We start from the raw sequence: 19,496 nt of genomic DNA, 5'->3' as shown, positions 1-19,496 counted from the left end.
CGGGGAGCGGCCGTGCTCCGACAGTGTCAGTTCGGAGCTTGTATATAAGGTAGAGAAAACTTCGATAGCGTGATTCAGAATACTAGTAGCGCCATCTCTTGATGAGTAAGGGGGAGTCACCAAACAGGTATAAAAACTTCTGATACATTTTATAGTAATTGAGGTATTATACTAAGGTTTCATAATTTTTTGTTGAACTTGAAAATTACAATAAAAGTATGAACTATTTTATCCCACTGCTGGGTTGGGAATTATTTTTATAAGCGAGAATATTTGGGATAAAATAATACTTACAAGTTTTACCGCTGTGTTTACAGTATGAATGCACCATCGAAGAAACAGTGAAACTGATGACTTTATCATTTTTCTGGTGTTGTAACAACTCTAGCATACTTCCAATCATTTCTTTTTTGGGCCTGTAACACATAATTTACGTTAAATCGAAAAATTACATGCTTTTATGTCTTTTTTACCAATGTATAATTGGTGTGTTACCACGATACGATTAGAATATCTAATATCAAAAGTATATATTTTATTATGACTTATTATTTAGTAGAATAATAATGAAATATAGTGAATCGCAATATGAAAAAGAAATATATGTATAAAAAAAAACTATATGTGAATATACATCGACATTACATAAAGTAGAACACAAAATGAGCTTCTAAAATAGCATAACATATGTGGAGAAAATGCTTATGAAAACTTGTTAACACAAAACAGTGATACGGTTGGAGGCGCCACTAGCGATATAAATCTACCCTCCATATTCGATTGCAGTACACATTACCTTGGTATCATCGCCATGGACATGAGCCACTCGTGCCTAATCTCCTTATCCACTTCTTCCTTCACTATCATGTCCTTGATCAATTCGACGGACCCCGCACTGGCTATGTACGGTAACGCGTCCATTATGTGTTTGCTGTAAAATTATGAAAAATACTAACTTAAATAAATACTTATTTATAGTTGCTGAAAAGGTGAAATATGTAGACTAAAATTTTGTAACGAAAAATATTTTTTTGTCAAATATTTTTTGACTTTATGGCATAGTGCTGTTGTAGTAGAATCACAAATCGTTTACTCAATTAACTGACTGAGCTTAATTAATCGTAATATCTGTTTATAAAACTTTAGCAAGGGTAGATATCTCGCTGGTCTAGGTGAGCCGGGGAGCGTTCTTGTTCCGTAGTTCTCAGTTCGGAGCTTGCATATGTACAAGATGTTGAGGAAACTTGGATAGCGTGATTCAGAAACGTGTAGCGCCATCTCTTGATGTGTTGCGGGAAGTCGCCACAACGATAAAACGAATAGTTTAATAAACAAATAAACGTATACATGAGCAAATTGTTCAATCAATACACGCACGCCTTATGCACCAGCCATCCCCACAGCCCTTCGGCGCCCCGCTGACATGTAGTATAGTCCACGCCAAGCTCCTAGTCCGCTCCGAATATAGAAACGAGTCGCGTCGCAATAGCAAATTGTAGATATAAGCGGGACGAAAACAGTGCTGGTCCCCCCCCCGCACCCTCCGCTGCCCGCTCTCGCCCATGGGTACATAGCTGCGTCAGTGTGTCCCTACGTTACAGAACTTCAGAGCGGACTATATGTGTGCACTACGTACGTGGCGGCGGCGCACAGCTGCGGCGCGCGCGCCAGCAGCTGCGCGAGCGCGGGGTGGTGCAGCGCGCGCGCGGCCCGCACCAGCCGCCCCACTGCGCCCCGCCCCGCTCCCTGCAGCACCGTGTGTGTGCACTACGTACGTGGCGGCGGCGCACAGCTGCGGCGCGCGCGCCAGCAGCTGCGCGAGCGCGGGGTGGTGCAGCGCGCGCGCGGCCCGCACCAGCCGCCCCACTGCGCCCCGCCCCGCTCCCTGCAGCACCGTGTGTGTGCACTACGTACGTGGCGGCGGCGCACAGCTGCGGCGCGCGCGCCAGCAGCTGCGCGAGCGCGGGGTGGTGCAGCGCGCGCGCGGCCCGCACCAGCCGCCCCACTGCGCCCCGCCCCGCTCCCTGCAGCACCGTGTGTGTGCACTACGTACGTGGCGGCGGCGCACAGCTGCGGCGCGCGCGCCAGCAGCTGCGCGAGCGCGGGGTGGTGCAGCGCGCGCGCGGCCCGCACCAGCCGCCCCACTGCGCCCCGCCCCGCTCCCTGCAGCACCGTGTGTGTGCACTACGTACGTGGCGGCGGCGCACAGCTGCGGCGCGCGCGCCAGCAGCTGCGCGAGCGCGGGGTGGTGCAGCGCGCGCGCGGCCCGCACCAGCCGCCCCACTGCGCCCCGCCCCGCTCCCTGCAGCACCGTGTGTGTGCACTACGTACGTGGCGGCGGCGCACAGCTGCGGCGCGCGCGCCAGCAGCTGCGCGAGCGCGGGGTGGTGCAGCGCGCGCGCGGCCCGCACCAGCCGCCCCACTGCGCCCCGCCCCGCTCCCTGCAGCACCGTGTGTGTGCACTACGTACGTGGCGGCGGCGCACAGCTGCGGCGCGCGCGCCAGCAGCTGCGCGAGCGCGGGGTGGTGCAGCGCGCGCGCGGCCCGCACCAGCCGCCCCACTGCGCCCCGCCCCGCTCCCTGCAGCACCGTGTGTGTGCACTACGTACGTGGCGGCGGCGCACAGCTGCGGCGCGCGCGCCAGCAGCTGCGCGAGCGCGGGGTGGTGCAGCGCGCGCGCGGCCCGCACCAGCCGCCCCACTGCGCCCCGCCCCGCTCCCTGCAGCACCGTGTGTGTGCACTACGTACGTGGCGGCGGCGCACAGCTGCGGCGCGCGCGCCAGCAGCTGCGCGAGCGCGGGGTGGTGCAGCGCGCGCGCGGCCCGCACCAGCCGCCCCACTGCGCCCCGCCCCGCTCCCTGCAGCACCGTGTGTGTGCACTACGTACGTGGCGGCGGCGCACAGCTGCGGCGCGCGCGCCAGCAGCTGCGCGAGCGCGGGGTGGTGCAGCGCGCGCGCGGCCCGCACCAGCCGCCCCACTGCGCCCCGCCCCGCTCCCTGCAGCACCGTGTGTGTGCACTACGTACGTGGCGGCGGCGCACAGCTGCGGCGCGCGCGCCAGCAGCTGCGCGAGCGCGGGGTGGTGCAGCGCGCGCGCGGCCCGCACCAGCCGCCCCACTGCGCCCCGCCCCGCTCCCTGCAGCACCGTGTGTGTGCACTACGTACGTGGCGGCGGCGCACAGCTGCGGCGCGCGCGCCAGCAGCTGCGCGAGCGCGGGGTGGTGCAGCGCGCGCGCGGCCCGCACCAGCCGCCCCACTGCGCCCCGCCCCGCTCCCTGCAGCACCGTGTGTGTGCACTACGTACGTGGCGGCGGCGCACAGCTGCGGCGCGCGCGCCAGCAGCTGCGCGAGCGCGGGGTGGTGCAGCGCGCGCGCGGCCCGCACCAGCCGCCCCACTGCGCCCCGCCCCGCTCCCTGCAGCACCGTGTGTGTGCACTACGTACGTGGCGGCGGCGCACAGCTGCGGCGCGCGCGCCAGCAGCTGCGCGAGCGCGGGGTGGTGCAGCGCGCGCGCGGCCCGCACCAGCCGCCCCACTGCGCCCCGCCCCGCTCCCTGCAGCACCGTGTGTGTGCACTACGTACGTGGCGGCGGCGCACAGCTGCGGCGCGCGCGCCAGCAGCTGCGCGAGCGCGGGGTGGTGCAGCGCGCGCGCGGCCCGCACCAGCCGCCCCACTGCGCCCCGCCCCGCTCCCTGCAGCACCGTGTGTGTGCACTACGTACGTGGCGGCGGCGCACAGCTGCGGCGCGCGCGCCAGCAGCTGCGCGAGCGCGGGGTGGTGCAGCGCGCGCGCGGCCCGCACCAGCCGCCCCACTGCGCCCCGCCCCGCTCCCTGCAGCACCGTGTGTGTGCACTACGTACGTGGCGGCGGCGCACAGCTGCGGCGCGCGCGCCAGCAGCTGCGCGAGCGCGGGGTGGTGCAGCGCGCGCGCGGCCCGCACCAGCCGCCCCACTGCGCCCCGCCCCGCTCCCTGCAGCACCGTGTGTGTGCACTACGTACGTGGCGGCGGCGCACAGCTGCGGCGCGCGCGCCAGCAGCTGCGCGAGCGCGGGGTGGTGCAGCGCGCGCGCGGCCCGCACCAGCCGCCCCACTGCGCCCCGCCCCGCTCCCTGCAGCACCGTGTGTGTGCACTACGTACGTGGCGGCGGCGCACAGCTGCGGCGCGCGCGCCAGCAGCTGCGCGAGCGCGGGGTGGTGCAGCGCGCGCGCGGCCCGCACCAGCCGCCCCACTGCGCCCCGCCCCGCTCCCTGCAGCACCGTGTGTGTGCACTACGTACGTGGCGGCGGCGCACAGCTGCGGCGCGCGCGCCAGCAGCTGCGCGAGCGCGGGGTGGTGCAGCGCGCGCGCGGCCCGCACCAGCCGCCCCACTGCGCCCCGCCCCGCTCCCTGCAGCACCGTGTGTGTGCACTACGTACGTGGCGGCGGCGCACAGCTGCGGCGCGCGCGCCAGCAGCTGCGCGAGCGCGGGGTGGTGCAGCGCGCGCGCGGCCCGCACCAGACGCCCCCAGAGTCCAACCGTCGACCCGCTGTCCATGTTCGCCTCCACCGACCCGTCGGCGCCCTCCGCGTGCGGCTTCACCCTGCGAACATCGAGAATTAAACATTTATGGAGCTTATATAGGTGGGACAGCCCCGCCGATCGCCGGCAGTCGGTCACGGATGACGGCAATTATTATTCGTCGTCAACGACCAATAACTGTCGCCAGGGGCGCAAGGCTAGCAGCCGCCGTCAGCGGCTCCCGACAGCCATTGGCGGCGGGCGCAGGCACAGGCTGTTGCTCGTTGTATATGCTTAGTGTCTCTCGTCTGTTCCCTCCATAGATAAGTAAGCTTGTGTATTTTCAAATTTACGGGCATAGATAAATATAGATATCTCATCGCCTTTTAATTGAAGGAAGCCATTAAATGGCTTAAACGGCTGACAATTCTGTCAGCTAGCATGGTGTAATTTACGCGGAACAATGCCGACATACGCAGTTAAGTGGTGCAAAAACACAAAATCGAACATGAAATCTATACGCATCAAGCGATCCAAACGGACGCAGTAGCGCATACGCCAGACTTATATGCACTCTTAAATACACGAAAAAAAATTCACCGAATAATTTATCATTGTTCAAATGCAGAAACTATTTAGTAACTTATTTAGTTTCCAAATTATTACTAATTACAGTCAGCGAAAATTTTAAAGCAATTATTTTGTACTTGGAGTGTAGCTATACTTTAAAATATAATTTAGTAATTAATTAATACAGAGGTTAAAAAATATCAATAATGAAGTTGACATCTCATAAAAATATACTTACAGACAAAGTAACTTTAGTACATCCCTGGCCGATTTTACTTCGCCAGTCTCAGCTCTTCCATACGGTGAGTGATGGTGAAGGATATTGGAGCGTCTTTGGACAGCAGTCCAGGCTGCAAGAAAAAAATATTTCTAGAGGTCATGAAATAAAATAATATTATCATTTACATCGTCTATTCTTTATAAAACAGATGTAGAAGATCATGCAGTACACCTGATGGTAAGCGACCGCTTTTGTCCTGAACATCTATAATCAATCCCAGATAGAATTGAAGTTCTACGTGAGATCGACCACAGATGCGTTGCTAGCTCTGAGGACTAAGTTGAAAACATTGTGTGTTTCTTGCCACACTCTATAAACTGACACACATGAGTGCTTCCCGAGTGGAACCATAAATGATTACACTATATGTATTTAAATTAATTAAATCTTATTTAAGATATAGTTGTTGTAAACTTATTTCACTGACTTTGTCGTTCAGATTCCATAGTCTGTGAATCTGTCTTATTCGGTTCCCGTATCAGCACCAAGTCCTGTATGACAGTGGTCATTGCGCCGGAGTTTCTTCCCGAGAACGGCTCGAATAGATGGCGCTCGCGGCAGTTCACCTCCTTGTATATATGATGGTCGACTGTTATGCGGCATTTGCTTTCGGATTTCAGTACCGGCCAGGTTTGGAATTTCTGGAATGAAATAAGAGTGGATAAGTTACCAATATTTATAACAAAGTGTAAGTAAATAATAAAAACTACAGTTGTAATTTTCAATTGACGTAGTGGGAACTTTTCGCAACTGGTCAAGAGATGGCGCCATTGGGACTTCTGAATCACGATAACGATGTTTTTATAACAAATTTACAATATAAAAGTTTCGAACTAGGACTACTGATGCACAGAATGTACGATTATCTGCCCTGATCAACCTCTTTTTGTTTTATGTACTCTTCAAAATATTGATTTTCAATAAATAATATGTTCCAAGTTTTTCTTTTATAAGTTCAGTATATTTTATACTTTATTCACAATAATTTTGTGTATTTTAGATATTATTCATATAGATGTTGGACTACTCACACTCTGAAAGTCGTACCGCACGGTTTGCAAGATGGACATATATTTGTACCGGTCAGTACATTCCGCGAGATTCCTCTTCTTCACTAGGATAAGACTGGTGTTTTCTTGTCCTCTTACTTTGTAGTCCACATTGCATGAACCATGGATATCTTGCTGCAATCAAATATTTTACAAAATGTATAAAAATTAACACATTTCTAATGTTTTCTCTTTATCATAAAGCAATTATTTTTTTAATATTAATGTAATAAATAAATAATTAAATAATAATACTGAATAATGTGAATGGGTACAAATAATTAGGTATATTGTTATTTATTCTGCAAATAAATGATTTGATGTAATTTGCTTTGTTTTAATTTTCTTATGAGAAGACTATACAATGTGTGAAATAATGTTTGTTTCTTTACTAAAAATAACTAAAAATATTTTTCCAAATAAAATGAAACATAGGTAATGCAGTACTGACTCTTAATTGTAATGTTCGTTACCTCAACTCCATTGAAGTTAATGTCAAATCTCTTCATGCTGTTCTGAAAGAGGGATAGAATACCCCTCTTGAAGTTGAGCACCCAATCCTCTTCTGATTCATCTGGGCAGATCTCTGAGATGATCCCATCATGGAAAGCAAATCTGGAGTTGAAAAATTGTGTTTTTTTAACATATTCATCATCAAACCAATGGGCTCTTATTACACAAATATCACAGGGGCCTGTTCTGTTCCGCACCAAGTACTGTTCTGTACTACACACAGGTGTAGGTGGTAGGTAGGTAGGTGTGTTTTGTGTGTGTCAATTCTAGTTTGAGTTCATCAATTTTAATGTGTGTCCGATTAAGGGCTTTGATATTTTTAGGATAAGAGGGACAAACATTCATACAATACATTTGATAAGAACAGGTTGGTAAAATTCAAATGCCGGCAATAGCGTTATAAATACCTCTTGAGTACATCTATTTGCTGACGATTATTATCAATAAAGAAAGTTTTCATTACTTAATAATATTCACATTATACATATTTTAAAATTTATAATTTCATTTTTACTGAACCAATTGTTCACATTATTTATATTATTTAATTATAATACATAGTATACCACCTGAAATAGCTTTTAAAAGAAAAAATCTTAAATAAATGCATAACCTGAGTGTATGTAGGGAGACTGCATGGATGAATTTCTCTGCCCTCTCCACAGGATAGTACTCATCTTGATCAATAAGTGTGACGTCACTTAGTTGTAACAGTCCTTCACAGGGAGTTATGAATTGCAGTGTTACCTGAAAAACAAAATAAAATATATTTCTTTTTAATTACCATGTTATTCTAGATATGTTAGATGGGTACATAAACTCTTTGTTTGTAGATAAATAACACATAATATTGTGAACAACAAAATTTTAAAATCACATAATCAATTTGTTTTAAATTTTGAAAGAGATTTCTTCCAGACAACTTATCATAAAGTAAGGTCACATTTCATTATTGTTGTGCGTGTACTGTGTCAAAGACTTAAGACAAACATTGGTTTGATGACGGCACATTTTATGTATGAATAGTTATTGCTGGAGTATTTTTCAATTTTTTATTTTTTACTTCAAATATAAACCAGAAATTGTGAAGTGTTTGTATACTTGTTTCTATGCCCATAGCATAGCATTACATGACAAATTCTAGTAGACACATAATAATTACATAAGAAAATGATTGCTAATTTTGATACTTACTTCAGATCGGAGATCTAGTGTAGACCGGTTATTGCTGGATCCAGCGAAGTATGTCTCCACATTCACTTTGTACTCATAGTGATAGACCATTGACTTTAGATAGTTGAACTTTTGTGATGCTGTAAAGAAAAGGTTATTAAAACAAGTGTGATGTTGGCCTATTCGCTTATAAGCCTTTTTATTTATAAGCTTATAATTTTTTTTTTTATAATATAGGAGTAGCAGATGAGCATGCACACCATCTCATGGTAAGTGGCTACTGCCGCCCATGGACATGTAATCAACCCTAGATAGGATTAGATATTCCTACCTGAGGTCGGCCACAGATGCGTCGATACCCCTGAGGACTAAGCTGGAACGTCTCGAAAAAGTATGTCTCCCTTACCACACCCTTCAAAACGGAACACAGCACCGTCTAAAACTGCTATTATGAGGCAGAAATAGGTGTGGCGGTGGTGCCGCCGGAGTCGAACCACAAGGGGTTCTACCACCCTGAAAATTTCATAGTCGACAATGTAAACTCTGGTGCGGTAACGGCGGTGCATGAAGAAATTATATTGTAAACTAAAGTATAACAAGAAATAGTTATGATAACCTAAGTTTTTTGTATTTACCTTTTGTCTTTGACCATTTTGGACCATACTCTTCTTTTGTGGCATAATTTATACATTTTTAAGTAGCTTTAAGACCCTTTTTATATACTCATAAATTATAAACAAGAATTAACGCAAGCAGTATAGGTTTGTTTTGTAAACAAAGTAATGACAATTCACACATTCAGAGACTTCAACGTCAAAACGTCAAATAATATTACATGCAATCATAATAGCACGTATTGCATAGAAATAGAGACGAATTTCCAAGTTTTAACTGTAATAACAATAACTAATAAGTTGTCTTTCTTTAGCAATATTGACAAAAGTTTGACATGACGTTTAGATTCCTCGTTCCTTCTTAAATGGACACAAGCATACACAAGGCCAAGGGCATCATCAAAGTAAAAATAAAGAAAGTATAAACCAAAAATAAATTTTATTAAGCATATAATGAGGTATATCACATTTATTTATTTAGAACTTTATTGAGATAATTAGTGAAACTTTCAGAAAATTCACTAAATAATAACTATTTCAATGTATTATAGCGGTGTACGAAATATTATGCTAAGTACCGATTAGGTAAAATAATGGGTGTTAAAGTGCCACATCAATTATTTTAGAGAATTTTTTAAATTTTCTATTTTAATAATGCTTAGATATTTCATAAATATATTTTGTCATAATAAGGCCTAATTAATGTTAATACTATACTTACGATTGCATGTTGGTGATCCACAAATATTTGGATCTTTCAGCGCATCTGAAAAAATGAAAGGATAAAATTGAACACAACTGGTTATTCGTAAATATATTCCTGTGACATGGTTGTTATCCTATCATTTTATTATTTTCCTTAATAGACTATTGAATCATCATTATCTCACTTAAGTTTCTACTCTATCAAAGCAATCGTATTAAAACGGTATTTTTCTTAATACTTAGTTTTGTTATTTATATGACCAAAATGCTTAGTTACACAGAAATTCCTGCTTTACCAAAATTTCTTCAGTTTCTTCATAAATACGTTTAATTATCGATTTAAGTATGTTATTGCGTAATTATTGCCAGCTAAGATCATAATTTAAAAAGTGTAGTAAAAAGAATCGGTGTAAACAGGACAGTCATATTGTTATGCTGCCGTTTACTTAAGCTTGTATAGTTACTTTCAATTCCTTGAAATATTTCTTGAACTCTGTATATAACTCTTACAACGCTACTTACAAAAGTTCTTTGTATGTGGGTTGTATATGGGTCTCGGACAACATCTTAATATGTTAAAAACTGAATTATATGGTATATTTTAGGTCAGTTTAGTGAACAGAACTACGACATATAAAATAACAATAAATGCAAAAGGTCTTGAACATTTTGCAAATAAATAAAGAGAATTTTAACGGAAGCCAGGTCAACGTTTCACGCATATTGTTCCACGTCATCGGATTTCAATACTCAATCATTTCCATTTTGCTTACACGATATTTACACGCGTCCGTTCCTCGCTACTGGGTGCCAGATAAAATATATACCATTAGTAAGATTGCCAACCATAAGAGGATTATGTGGGACATTCCTGCATAGGTGTTTATAGTACAACATTATTATTTTTTATTCTTTCTATATACTGATATGGTAAAAGCAGTGATAGCCTAGTGCTTAAGAAAGGAGGCCTCTTGATATGAACAGTATACGTGATTTTAAAATTTTGCAACAAATCATTTTTCTTTATTGTTATTTAAAAGGTCTTCGGGTGATGTAACCGGAGTATTAAGCTAAATAGTAGGTACATATTTAAGCAAATAAAAAAAAAAGTCTAATAAACTTAGGTCAATCAGAGATGCCACTTTTCCTATAAGTTAACTTCTTATACCTACGAGTAAATGTAAATGTAACTGAAACAAAGCAGCTCAAATATTGATATTTTAAGAAATAACAGTAGTTATGGCTGTAGTGCAGCTGAAGTCGAACCATGAACCATTCAAGTTACACCAACAGACAACTATAAAAGTATTTTTATTCATTCTACATATCATGAAAAATCATGTCCTGCATTGAAATTTTTAGAGCTGGGCAGCCGTAACCATTTGTCAAAATCGTTCGCACCAATATATCACTAACTGGTGACCCGCACGCCAGGTAGAAGTCGTTTCCGAACTTTTCCGTGATAAATGTATGGGCTGCGTTCCAGTAACAAATTTTATATATAACGTCACGCTCTTGTTTTCCAAACTGTAAATATAATTATTTGTGTCCATACATTTAAAGATATCGCGGCTATAGAATAATGATCACTCAAGTAATATATTCATTTTTAATTGAATTCAAATAATACCTGCTTAAATAATACTTTAATATTAATAAATGTCTGTACAACGAATTTCTTAATTATTATAGTCTTCGAGACTTAAAGAGTTGGAACATGAATCGTGAAGATTCCTTTGGCCTATGTCCAATTTTAGATAAAATGATCATACCACAGGCACTTTCTGTAAGAGCAGATAGATAATAGCTTCCTAATAAGTTCTTATAATAGGTAATGAAGCTTCAGTAGTATCACTGTTATGATAAATGTTGCGACTTAATGAATAATACGCAGCGGCAGCGTAATATGAATCAAAGTCTAGCGATAAGCAATATTACTGTTATAGTTAACTAGTATGGAGTGAATAAATATGAATCGTAAGTATCACAAACCATTTATTTACTTAATGAAGAATTTACCTACAGTTATAAAATATACAAATTCGATTTTGGTATAGGCTGATCGGTGAGCCTACTGTTAATATTGAACTATTGATGCTATTGTTACGAATAGCGATAGTGAGACTTATAATTTCTTTAATTCATGGATAAACTTTTTACTTGCTAATTAAAATACTTTTTAACGGTAGGTACTCAAATGACATGGCGACTGGCGTTATAAGTTGTAATGTAATAACTTAAACAATATATTGCAACTACTCTATTGCTAAGCAATAGAATAGTAAGTGCAATATGAGTGAAATAAATTTAGGTCAATAGTAATTTATCGCATTAGCTATGTGCGTCTTGGTCGACTTCACTTCACACATCTTTGAATACTTTTTTAAGAACTCTCAGATTCCTCACGATGTTTCCAATTTTACCTGACCAAAATAATATATAGTAAAGAAACTCGGCCTCTCGAACGAGGGATCCGAGGTTCAAATCCCAGGCCATCCACCACTGATTTTGAAATTAATTATACTTGCTTAAACCGGTGAAGGAAGAAGATTTATATAGAAATAACTCAAGGGTATGTGAAGTCTACCAATACGCACTTGGCCAGCGCGGTGCACTATGGCCTAATCCGTCTCATTCGGAGAGGAGACCCCTGCTCAGCAGTGGGTTGATAATGAATAAATAGGTTTCAAGGTTAATAAATGAACGATGATTAGAAGCTGTACTTATTTGTATAAAGCAAAGTAGAGCTTAACTCAGCGGTTCTGTGTAGCTAAAAGGAAACATTAGATTTCATTTCTTGATAACGGCAACTTACTTGCTAGAAGTTGCTAGGTATTAAAATTTTGTTTTCCTCGTGTTGTTATGTTGTTTGTGGTTTAAAATGTCACTTAAGCAATTCACTACGTAACATAACTAAGAAATAATTAAGTAGATGAATAAAAGTAGAGCTCATAAAACGTTAATTAGTTTTTCTATGATAATTACTTATTAATTAAGCGATAAATAATTAAGAATAATTAACATTACGATTAAGAAGGATATAATATGTATAAGTATTTTAAAGCTAAATAGCCTTATTGATTTATAGAATTGTATGAAAGTATCAAGCAGAAAAGTTCTATACCTAAGTAGTATAGGCGCTTAGGGTAGAACGGAAGTAACAGCTGTTTATCAAATACTCAGGACCTACATTTCTGATAACTATGCTTTGAAAGTTCAAAAAGTAACCAGGCCTGTTTAAATTTGACAATTTAGAAATACAAACATGTTTATTGCAGGTTTTTCGTCAATGTAAAAATAGGAATGTGTTTCGTGCACTCATTAGAGTGGTAATTAGAAGTAAATAAGTTATGGGTTTAAAAATGTTGGTAGGTACGGTTACTCTCGTCCATAAGCGTTTGTAGCCGAATCCAAAGAAGGTGAAAGTTACATTTAAAGTTAATCATAAAAAAAAATGTGCTATCTCTGAAAGCTTGAATAACTTCATATTAGAATATTTGTCTAACTACCCTTCAATCTAAAATTAATAGATCACAGAACCGCCATATCATTGTAATATTTATGGCAGTAGTACCTAGGTACTTTCGTTGTGCAACAATTATGAAATTTTGTAACATTAAAGTTTTCTTAATATAATCTCAAAGATACCACAAAAATCTACTGGACTAGTAAAGCTCTATGATATTGTGAAAACTACCTCAGAATTGGGCTACCATAACGAAAATGCACTAAGGCAAACAAAAAAATATGAAATTAATAATTATTTTTCTGTTATCCCTTGAATATTATATTACTCAGTTTTTTTAATGTACATTTTATTAGGTTTACCTCATGCATTTCAAAATAATACTGATTTCATGAATAAACTTCTATTAACATACTATGCAATTTGTTAAACAAATAAGTATACGTACTTCTTAATCCATTCACGGCACTAGAGACGCACAAACACACAAAAATCACACACCAATTCATTTTGTCGCTCACAGTACGCATTCCATGATTGACCGTCGCGATTCGCACGCTCCGAACCAAATGACGAAATTCCCATCCGTTATCAAGGGGTCGAACGCTGGGGTCAAAGTAAACAATATTATCACTTAATTATCGGTTTAACGGAACTAGTAAGTGGAGTGGAGCGTATTGGTAATAATTTGTTGTAAGATACACATTATTTAGTGGCGTGGGTTCAGCACTCCGAAGGGAAGTCAGCGAAATCGTGCGGGATTGGGTTACGTTGATATGTTCCGACTGCGTGCAACATGATATGTTGTGGCATCTGATTGATGTTTTTATTGTGCTGAGCACACAAAAATTTTTCGTTGCGATATTTTATGATGTTATTTTTATACAAATTTATACAACTCAATAAGAACCGATGTTTTTCTATATATCTTACTTTGATAAGGCGGTAGAATTACTTATACCTACTTCTGTTTAGAACGTATTAAAATCGATATACTTTAAATATGGGGTGGATATTATGCTACTTTTTACAAGCTTTTAATATCATTACAGTAAGAATCAGCGTACTGCATATTTATTTTACCTATTACATAAAAAACACCTTTGAAGTGAAGTTGTACGAATATATAAATGAATTTAAATAAATTTATATTAAATTAATTATTGTTTATTACTTTTTATTTAATATGGCTCTTATTTATTTTGTTTAATCTCTTTTTGAACAGATTTAATATCTTCAAAAATTTAATTCTTTGTATATACATCACTAATGTGTACCCAGCATAAGTCTATGAGAGAGTAAAGCGCGCGCTTGTAACAGATCGTTATTATTTTGTCCTTGGCCTACGAAAATATATTTTTTTTATATTTTAATGTTCCAAATATGACTGTATGGTCTAAGAACTCTTTATTCGGCATAAATGACCATAGATATTTATAAAATATCGAAGAAATCTATCCTTGCAGTTATCCCCAAAAACCTCATTTTATACTCAAATTAAACTATTTTTAAACAGTTTTTGTTTGAAATTAGAATCAACGTCCGGCAGACTTTCTAGAGGGGGCTAATTTATTTTTTGAACATCACTTTTGAAGATATTTATTGAATAAATGTGTCGTTAAATAAAAATTACAATCACATTGCAGACTTATCCAAATTAATAGAACGACAACCTAATATCTTTTGACGTCCCATCGAAATTAGCTTCGAGACAGCAAACAAAGCGCTGTTATCAGTGTTATTTATATTAAGATTCTATGCCTACTGGAATCAAGGTTCTCTAGTTCTCTACAATGTAAACGATAAAATTATAATTTTATTATTATTAACTGGGAACTGTTCTCCTTTTAGAATAAAAAGGATTAAAACATTATCCAGTCTAGCTAATTATGATTGGTGGTCATTAAACAAATGAAGAATCCATTCAGCCATGTAGGCGTTTCTTCACGATGTTTGTCTACATCGACTAAAGATCACTGATAAAGCGAATTAAAAATTTAAAATATTTTATTTATTAAGCACATATCGACAGTTGTCGAATCTCGCCATCTCAATCGGAGGGTCTAAGGTTCGAATTCTAAGAACGCAGGTCTGATTTTTCAAAGGTATGTGCGTAGTAGAAATTAATCATCATTTGTTTAAAAGGTGAAAGAAAAAACGTCGCGAGGAACCTATACGAATTAAAAAAGTACGGTCTTAAACCATCTACCAAACTGCACTTGGCTGGTCCGGTAGACTATGACCTACATCTTACTCTTATAGGAAAGCCGTGCCCAGCACTGGGATAGTGATGGTTTGATGAAGTCATCGTTAAACAAATTAATTAATTATAAATCTACAGTAATATTATAAAGAGGAAAGCTTTGTTTGATTGTAATGAATATGCTCAAAAACTACTGGACCTATTTTAAAAATTCTTTCACCATTCGAAAGCTACATTATTCAAAAGTAACATAGGCTATAATATTTTATATGAAATATATTAGATTTTTAGGCGGTACAAAGTTTCCCGGGTCAGCTAGTAAGTGATAAAATGCTTGTATGCAACATGTTTATTTAGTCCTGTATCAAAGCCACAAGGGTTCCCTCAATTTGCGTATTCGATTAATTGAACTGTATGAGATTCTTAATTGGCTTTCCGACGAGACGGCGAGCTTTGTCAACTCCAACATAATATTATACACCTATTTGTTTTTAATATTGCGAAATTGAATAAAAATATAGTTAAAAAACATTGAAATATTTATTTACTTAAACTTCTTATACCTAAAGGTGGTACAAAAAGCTTAACGCTCTGCTTAAAGCTCTGCTTTGCCTACTACCCATTTGAGTGCTAGAGAATGGTCATAGCCATTTTCTATCAGTTGAATTTTAGGCAAAGCAGAGGTCAACGAGGACGATATGGAGGAACAAAGATAAGTAAATGAAATATAATGAAATAATAGATAATGATATATAGTTAGTCATCTGTATCACGAAAGTAGGTATATACCTACTTGGAAGTGTTTTATAAGTATTGTGCCCCTGGCAAGATTTAAAGTTTGAGGCGCCCGAGATGTTTTCTAGTTAAATAATTATTCTAACCATGTTTGAAAATCTTGTCGACTGTTTTTCAACGAAACAATAAACCTATCGATAAAATCCGACCGTTTAAAAATAATTAGGAAACAATATCTACGGAAGGAAAGTACATGTGTGGCTTAGTAGTGACGTTATCACTCCCACAATTAAGTCGAATTAAACAACACATATTTATGTCAATATCCGTTAAGCTGTTCGAGCTGCAGCTAAAGGATAAGGTATACATTCATTTATATCCGCATAATTACGCTCGAAAGAAGTTACTCTTCAAAATATATATTAATCGCCTAAAAACAACGCCTAAAAATATTTGAAGGATTATGAAATGTTTTTTTTTTATGAAATAATTACGATCAAAATAATTTATTAAGCTTAATTAAAGCGAAGTCTTCAAGTCAATATACTACTTTCTCATTTATAGCAATGAATGCAATTTTGATATTAACAAAAATAATTAAATTGTAGTTTTACGTTGTTGCTATGAAATTGAAACAGGTGTAGCGGCGGAAGCTTAGCAGTATGAATTTGGACTTTTTAAGCATTAGAGGTCCGGTCTTTATCATAAGGGCATATGCGGACAACGCATGTACAGACGTACACTCGTACTTCGTACCTGATGAGGCCCGAAAGGCACATTTGGCTTCAAAAAAGCGCTATCTTCTCTATTTTTATTTCTCTATACGAATTACAATTCACCAAATTAGATTTATTTCTAAGCTTTATCTTTCTTTAAGTTTTGACTAGGTACATCATTGTTGGTTTTTAACTATTTATTTATTACTTTCTAATGGATCCATGTGTTTTTTAAGTTACGTTACACTTTTAAGATTTTTTAAGGTTTTTATATCATTACGAGTTAAGTCATTACATTTCATTTCATTGCGAGTAGGTATGTTAGGCACTGAAAGAAATTAAAAAAATATTTTCAGCAAATTATAATGTTGAAATAGCTTTTAAAGCCTTACAATTCTACAAATAGTGAAATTATAATGATTTGATGAAATTATTTATTAGAGAATTTACGAATGAATACATATAATTTATAATTAACAATCGTGGAAGCTTATTAGTTAATTAACATAATTAAACATTGTGTTATTTTTGCAAAGAGTCATCAAATTAATTTACCGATGCTTCTTTATTTCAATTAAAATTTATAACATATTCATAATATTAATTAATATTTATTTAGTATATTGTGATTATGCAAATTCTATTCCGGCCGTGATAGCTCAGTAGTTGAAGCTTGGCCGAGGTTCAAATACCAAGCACCTCTGATTTTTACCGATTTCACAGTTATGTGGATTACATTTGCACATTGTGAGATCCTATGAAATTTTAACAATAGGTACCTAAATAATTGATAGATAAGAAGGATAAGAATTTCGTATAAGAATATTTTAATGTTTCGTATAATACTTTTCAGAGCAAGATTTTTTCATAGTCAGGTTTTACCTACTAAGTTTTTGCAGTTTTGGTCTTCTGTGATAGAGATGTAACAACTTCATTCTTCTTATATATATTTTTCATAATATATCAACCATTACAAACTTACAAACTTACATACATGACAAAAATGATTATAATATTTTAGGTAAAATACCTAACAAACAATACATTACAATTGCGTAGGTAGATAGCTACTAATGATACTCTGCTAGATAAGCATAAAGTTATTTAAATGTCAAAAAGGTTTTATTAAGAAAAATTCTTGAGGTGTTTCTAAAAGACAATTGAATGATGCCGTAAAATACCTTAACACCTCAACTAAGGTATTTATCCTCTCAACCTAACCGAATGTCCTCAAAAGCGAGTCGTTTTCACGCTAAAAAGTACCTTAAGCGCGTTGCTTGGCTCTAGGAGACGTCTAATTAGGAGTTGGGAGTGCGGCGACGATTTCATTACGAATGTATGAAGCCTGAACCGAGACGTGGTTTGCAAGCACACGACCTGTACGTACAATGCTCCTTCCTTGGCACAAAGTGACCAGCTTTCCGAGACACCCACTAGTCCTTTTGTTACTCACTTAACATACCCATTTCCAACCTACCTAAGGGGCGAAGAGTGTCAACCTACGCTGGCCGAAGATGTCCCTAGCTCTTTCCTGCAGCGGGCGGCAAAAAGTCGAAACGTGTGGGACTGCAGACGAACTCGTTTCACCATACAAGGGCCTCCTCGACAAGTCGCTTCCCAACGCACCAGCTCACATAATATTGTTAGCCGACGATAGCTTTTTATGTCCAATGCATTATTCGATACTCATTTAAAATTCTAACATGAGCTTATAAAGAAAGCTCGCCATTTTCATGCGGTCCCCTGCTGTCGGCGGTCGTCTGTGAACACGGAACGGTTGGTTAAGCGCGTTCGCATAAAGACAGTTTGTCGAGACGAGTTTATCGGAGGTGTTTTATTACCTAAATATATTACGCAAATTCACTTTGGGAGGCGGCCGCGCCGGTCTGTTTGCGCCCACGCGTCAAAAATCGCGGGGGCGATCGGAGGCTCCATGCGTTCAAACGTGCGCGCGCGGCGGCTGACACACACGCGCCTTAAAAACCTTTAAAACGAAAAAAGGAAAAATAATTATTCCAATTTTGAATTTTGTCCTTTATGAACCGCTTAATTGATTTAGTGTGTCGGTTCCGTTTAAGTGATTTATTCGAAATTTGAATTTTTGAGCGGGCAAGTGCCAGTGACACGTATCGATAGTCGATTTAGTTTATGAATGGAGTGTAGGAAGTGACGTCATGCATAGTGTTGTGACCGGTGTTCGCAGCGGCCCGGTGGGCGCCTGTTTACTGACAATGGGAAATCATTAGACTGGAAAGGTGAGTGCGACGAAGGTTCACTTCAACTCATTTGTTGAGCCAACATTAATCTAAATAATCACATGGTCACGCCTACTTCTAAGAGTAGGCGGGATTTTTTGTAAGGACATATGGTTGTCTGTATTTTAATAAGACTATTGTTTTATAATGAATGATATAATGCCATTGTTTATAAGTCAAATTTAAGTTTAATCTACTTGTACTCTTCATACTATAATAACGCTTACTAATGTAAACAAATTGTTAAGGCAAATAAAATTGAAGTACCTTTTAAGGCTTATTCTTATCTGTATTCCTCATTAAGTTCTATCTGTATCACTACTTTGAACTAAAGTTAAGTATTTTATTATTTTAATACTTTCACTATATTTTTATAGCGTGCTAGATTCCGCTCTACCCTCTACTACCCTAGAGTTTGATATTGGCGTTAGTGTTTTTTTTTCAAATTTACGGGTTGTTCTACCGTAACCAACTTATGTGATATGGCTCATTAACTCTACCTACTACTATCTTCATACTTTGACAGAATAAAACATTTTTAACGGTTTTATCGTATGTAAAATTGTATACTCGTGTGTTTTCATTACCGAACTAATATGAACAAATTTGACATTAAGTTATCTTTACTATAACTCTCTATTAAAACACGTTATAATTATTTTTATTTGTAAGGAAAAATATACCTATGCTTTTTAGTGTTTATTGTAAAATTGCAATA

The 19,496-nt window shown here is 40.5% G+C and overlaps 2 protein-coding genes across 2 annotated transcripts in view; one reads left to right on the top strand and one right to left on the bottom strand.

Moving 5' to 3' along the window:
• The window catches only part of Apoltp (Apolipoprotein lipid transfer particle), a 68,737-nt gene extending 55,178 nt beyond the window's left edge, over window positions 1-13,559 (bottom strand). Inside the window, exons 1-11 of the mRNA XM_073090099.1 lie at window positions 13,318-13,559; window positions 9,420-9,464; window positions 8,106-8,224; window positions 7,525-7,658; window positions 6,872-7,013; window positions 6,381-6,533; window positions 5,777-5,990; window positions 5,308-5,419; window positions 4,417-4,581; window positions 797-931; window positions 295-416 (exon numbers count right to left, since the gene is read on the bottom strand). Of these exons, the coding sequence (XP_072946200.1) occupies window positions 295-416; window positions 797-931; window positions 4,417-4,581; window positions 5,308-5,419; window positions 5,777-5,990; window positions 6,381-6,533; window positions 6,872-7,013; window positions 7,525-7,658; window positions 8,106-8,224; window positions 9,420-9,464; window positions 13,318-13,399 (1,423 nt within the window). The 5' untranslated portion in view covers window positions 13,400-13,559. The remainder of the gene's footprint in view (window positions 1-294; window positions 417-796; window positions 932-4,416; window positions 4,582-5,307; window positions 5,420-5,776; window positions 5,991-6,380; window positions 6,534-6,871; window positions 7,014-7,524; window positions 7,659-8,105; window positions 8,225-9,419; window positions 9,465-13,317) is intronic.
• Window positions 13,560-18,169: 4,610 nt separating this feature from the next.
• LOC140754943 (uncharacterized) overlaps window positions 18,170-19,496 on the top strand; it is a 128,586-nt gene continuing 127,259 nt past the window's right edge. Inside the window, exon 1 of the mRNA XM_073090100.1 lies at window positions 18,170-18,778. The gene's annotated coding sequence lies outside the window, so the exon portion shown is untranslated. The remainder of the gene's footprint in view (window positions 18,779-19,496) is intronic.

The sequence above is a fragment of the Epargyreus clarus genome, unplaced genomic scaffold (assembly GCF_041222505.1).
Source record: "Epargyreus clarus isolate Ecla_fem2 unplaced genomic scaffold, WU_Ecla_fem_2.2 ptg000032l, whole genome shotgun sequence".
NCBI classification, from domain to species: domain Eukaryota; kingdom Metazoa; phylum Arthropoda; class Insecta; order Lepidoptera; family Hesperiidae; genus Epargyreus; species Epargyreus clarus.
Note: the sequence above shows the minus strand (reverse complement) of the source record. Positions and strands in the feature narration are given on the sequence as shown.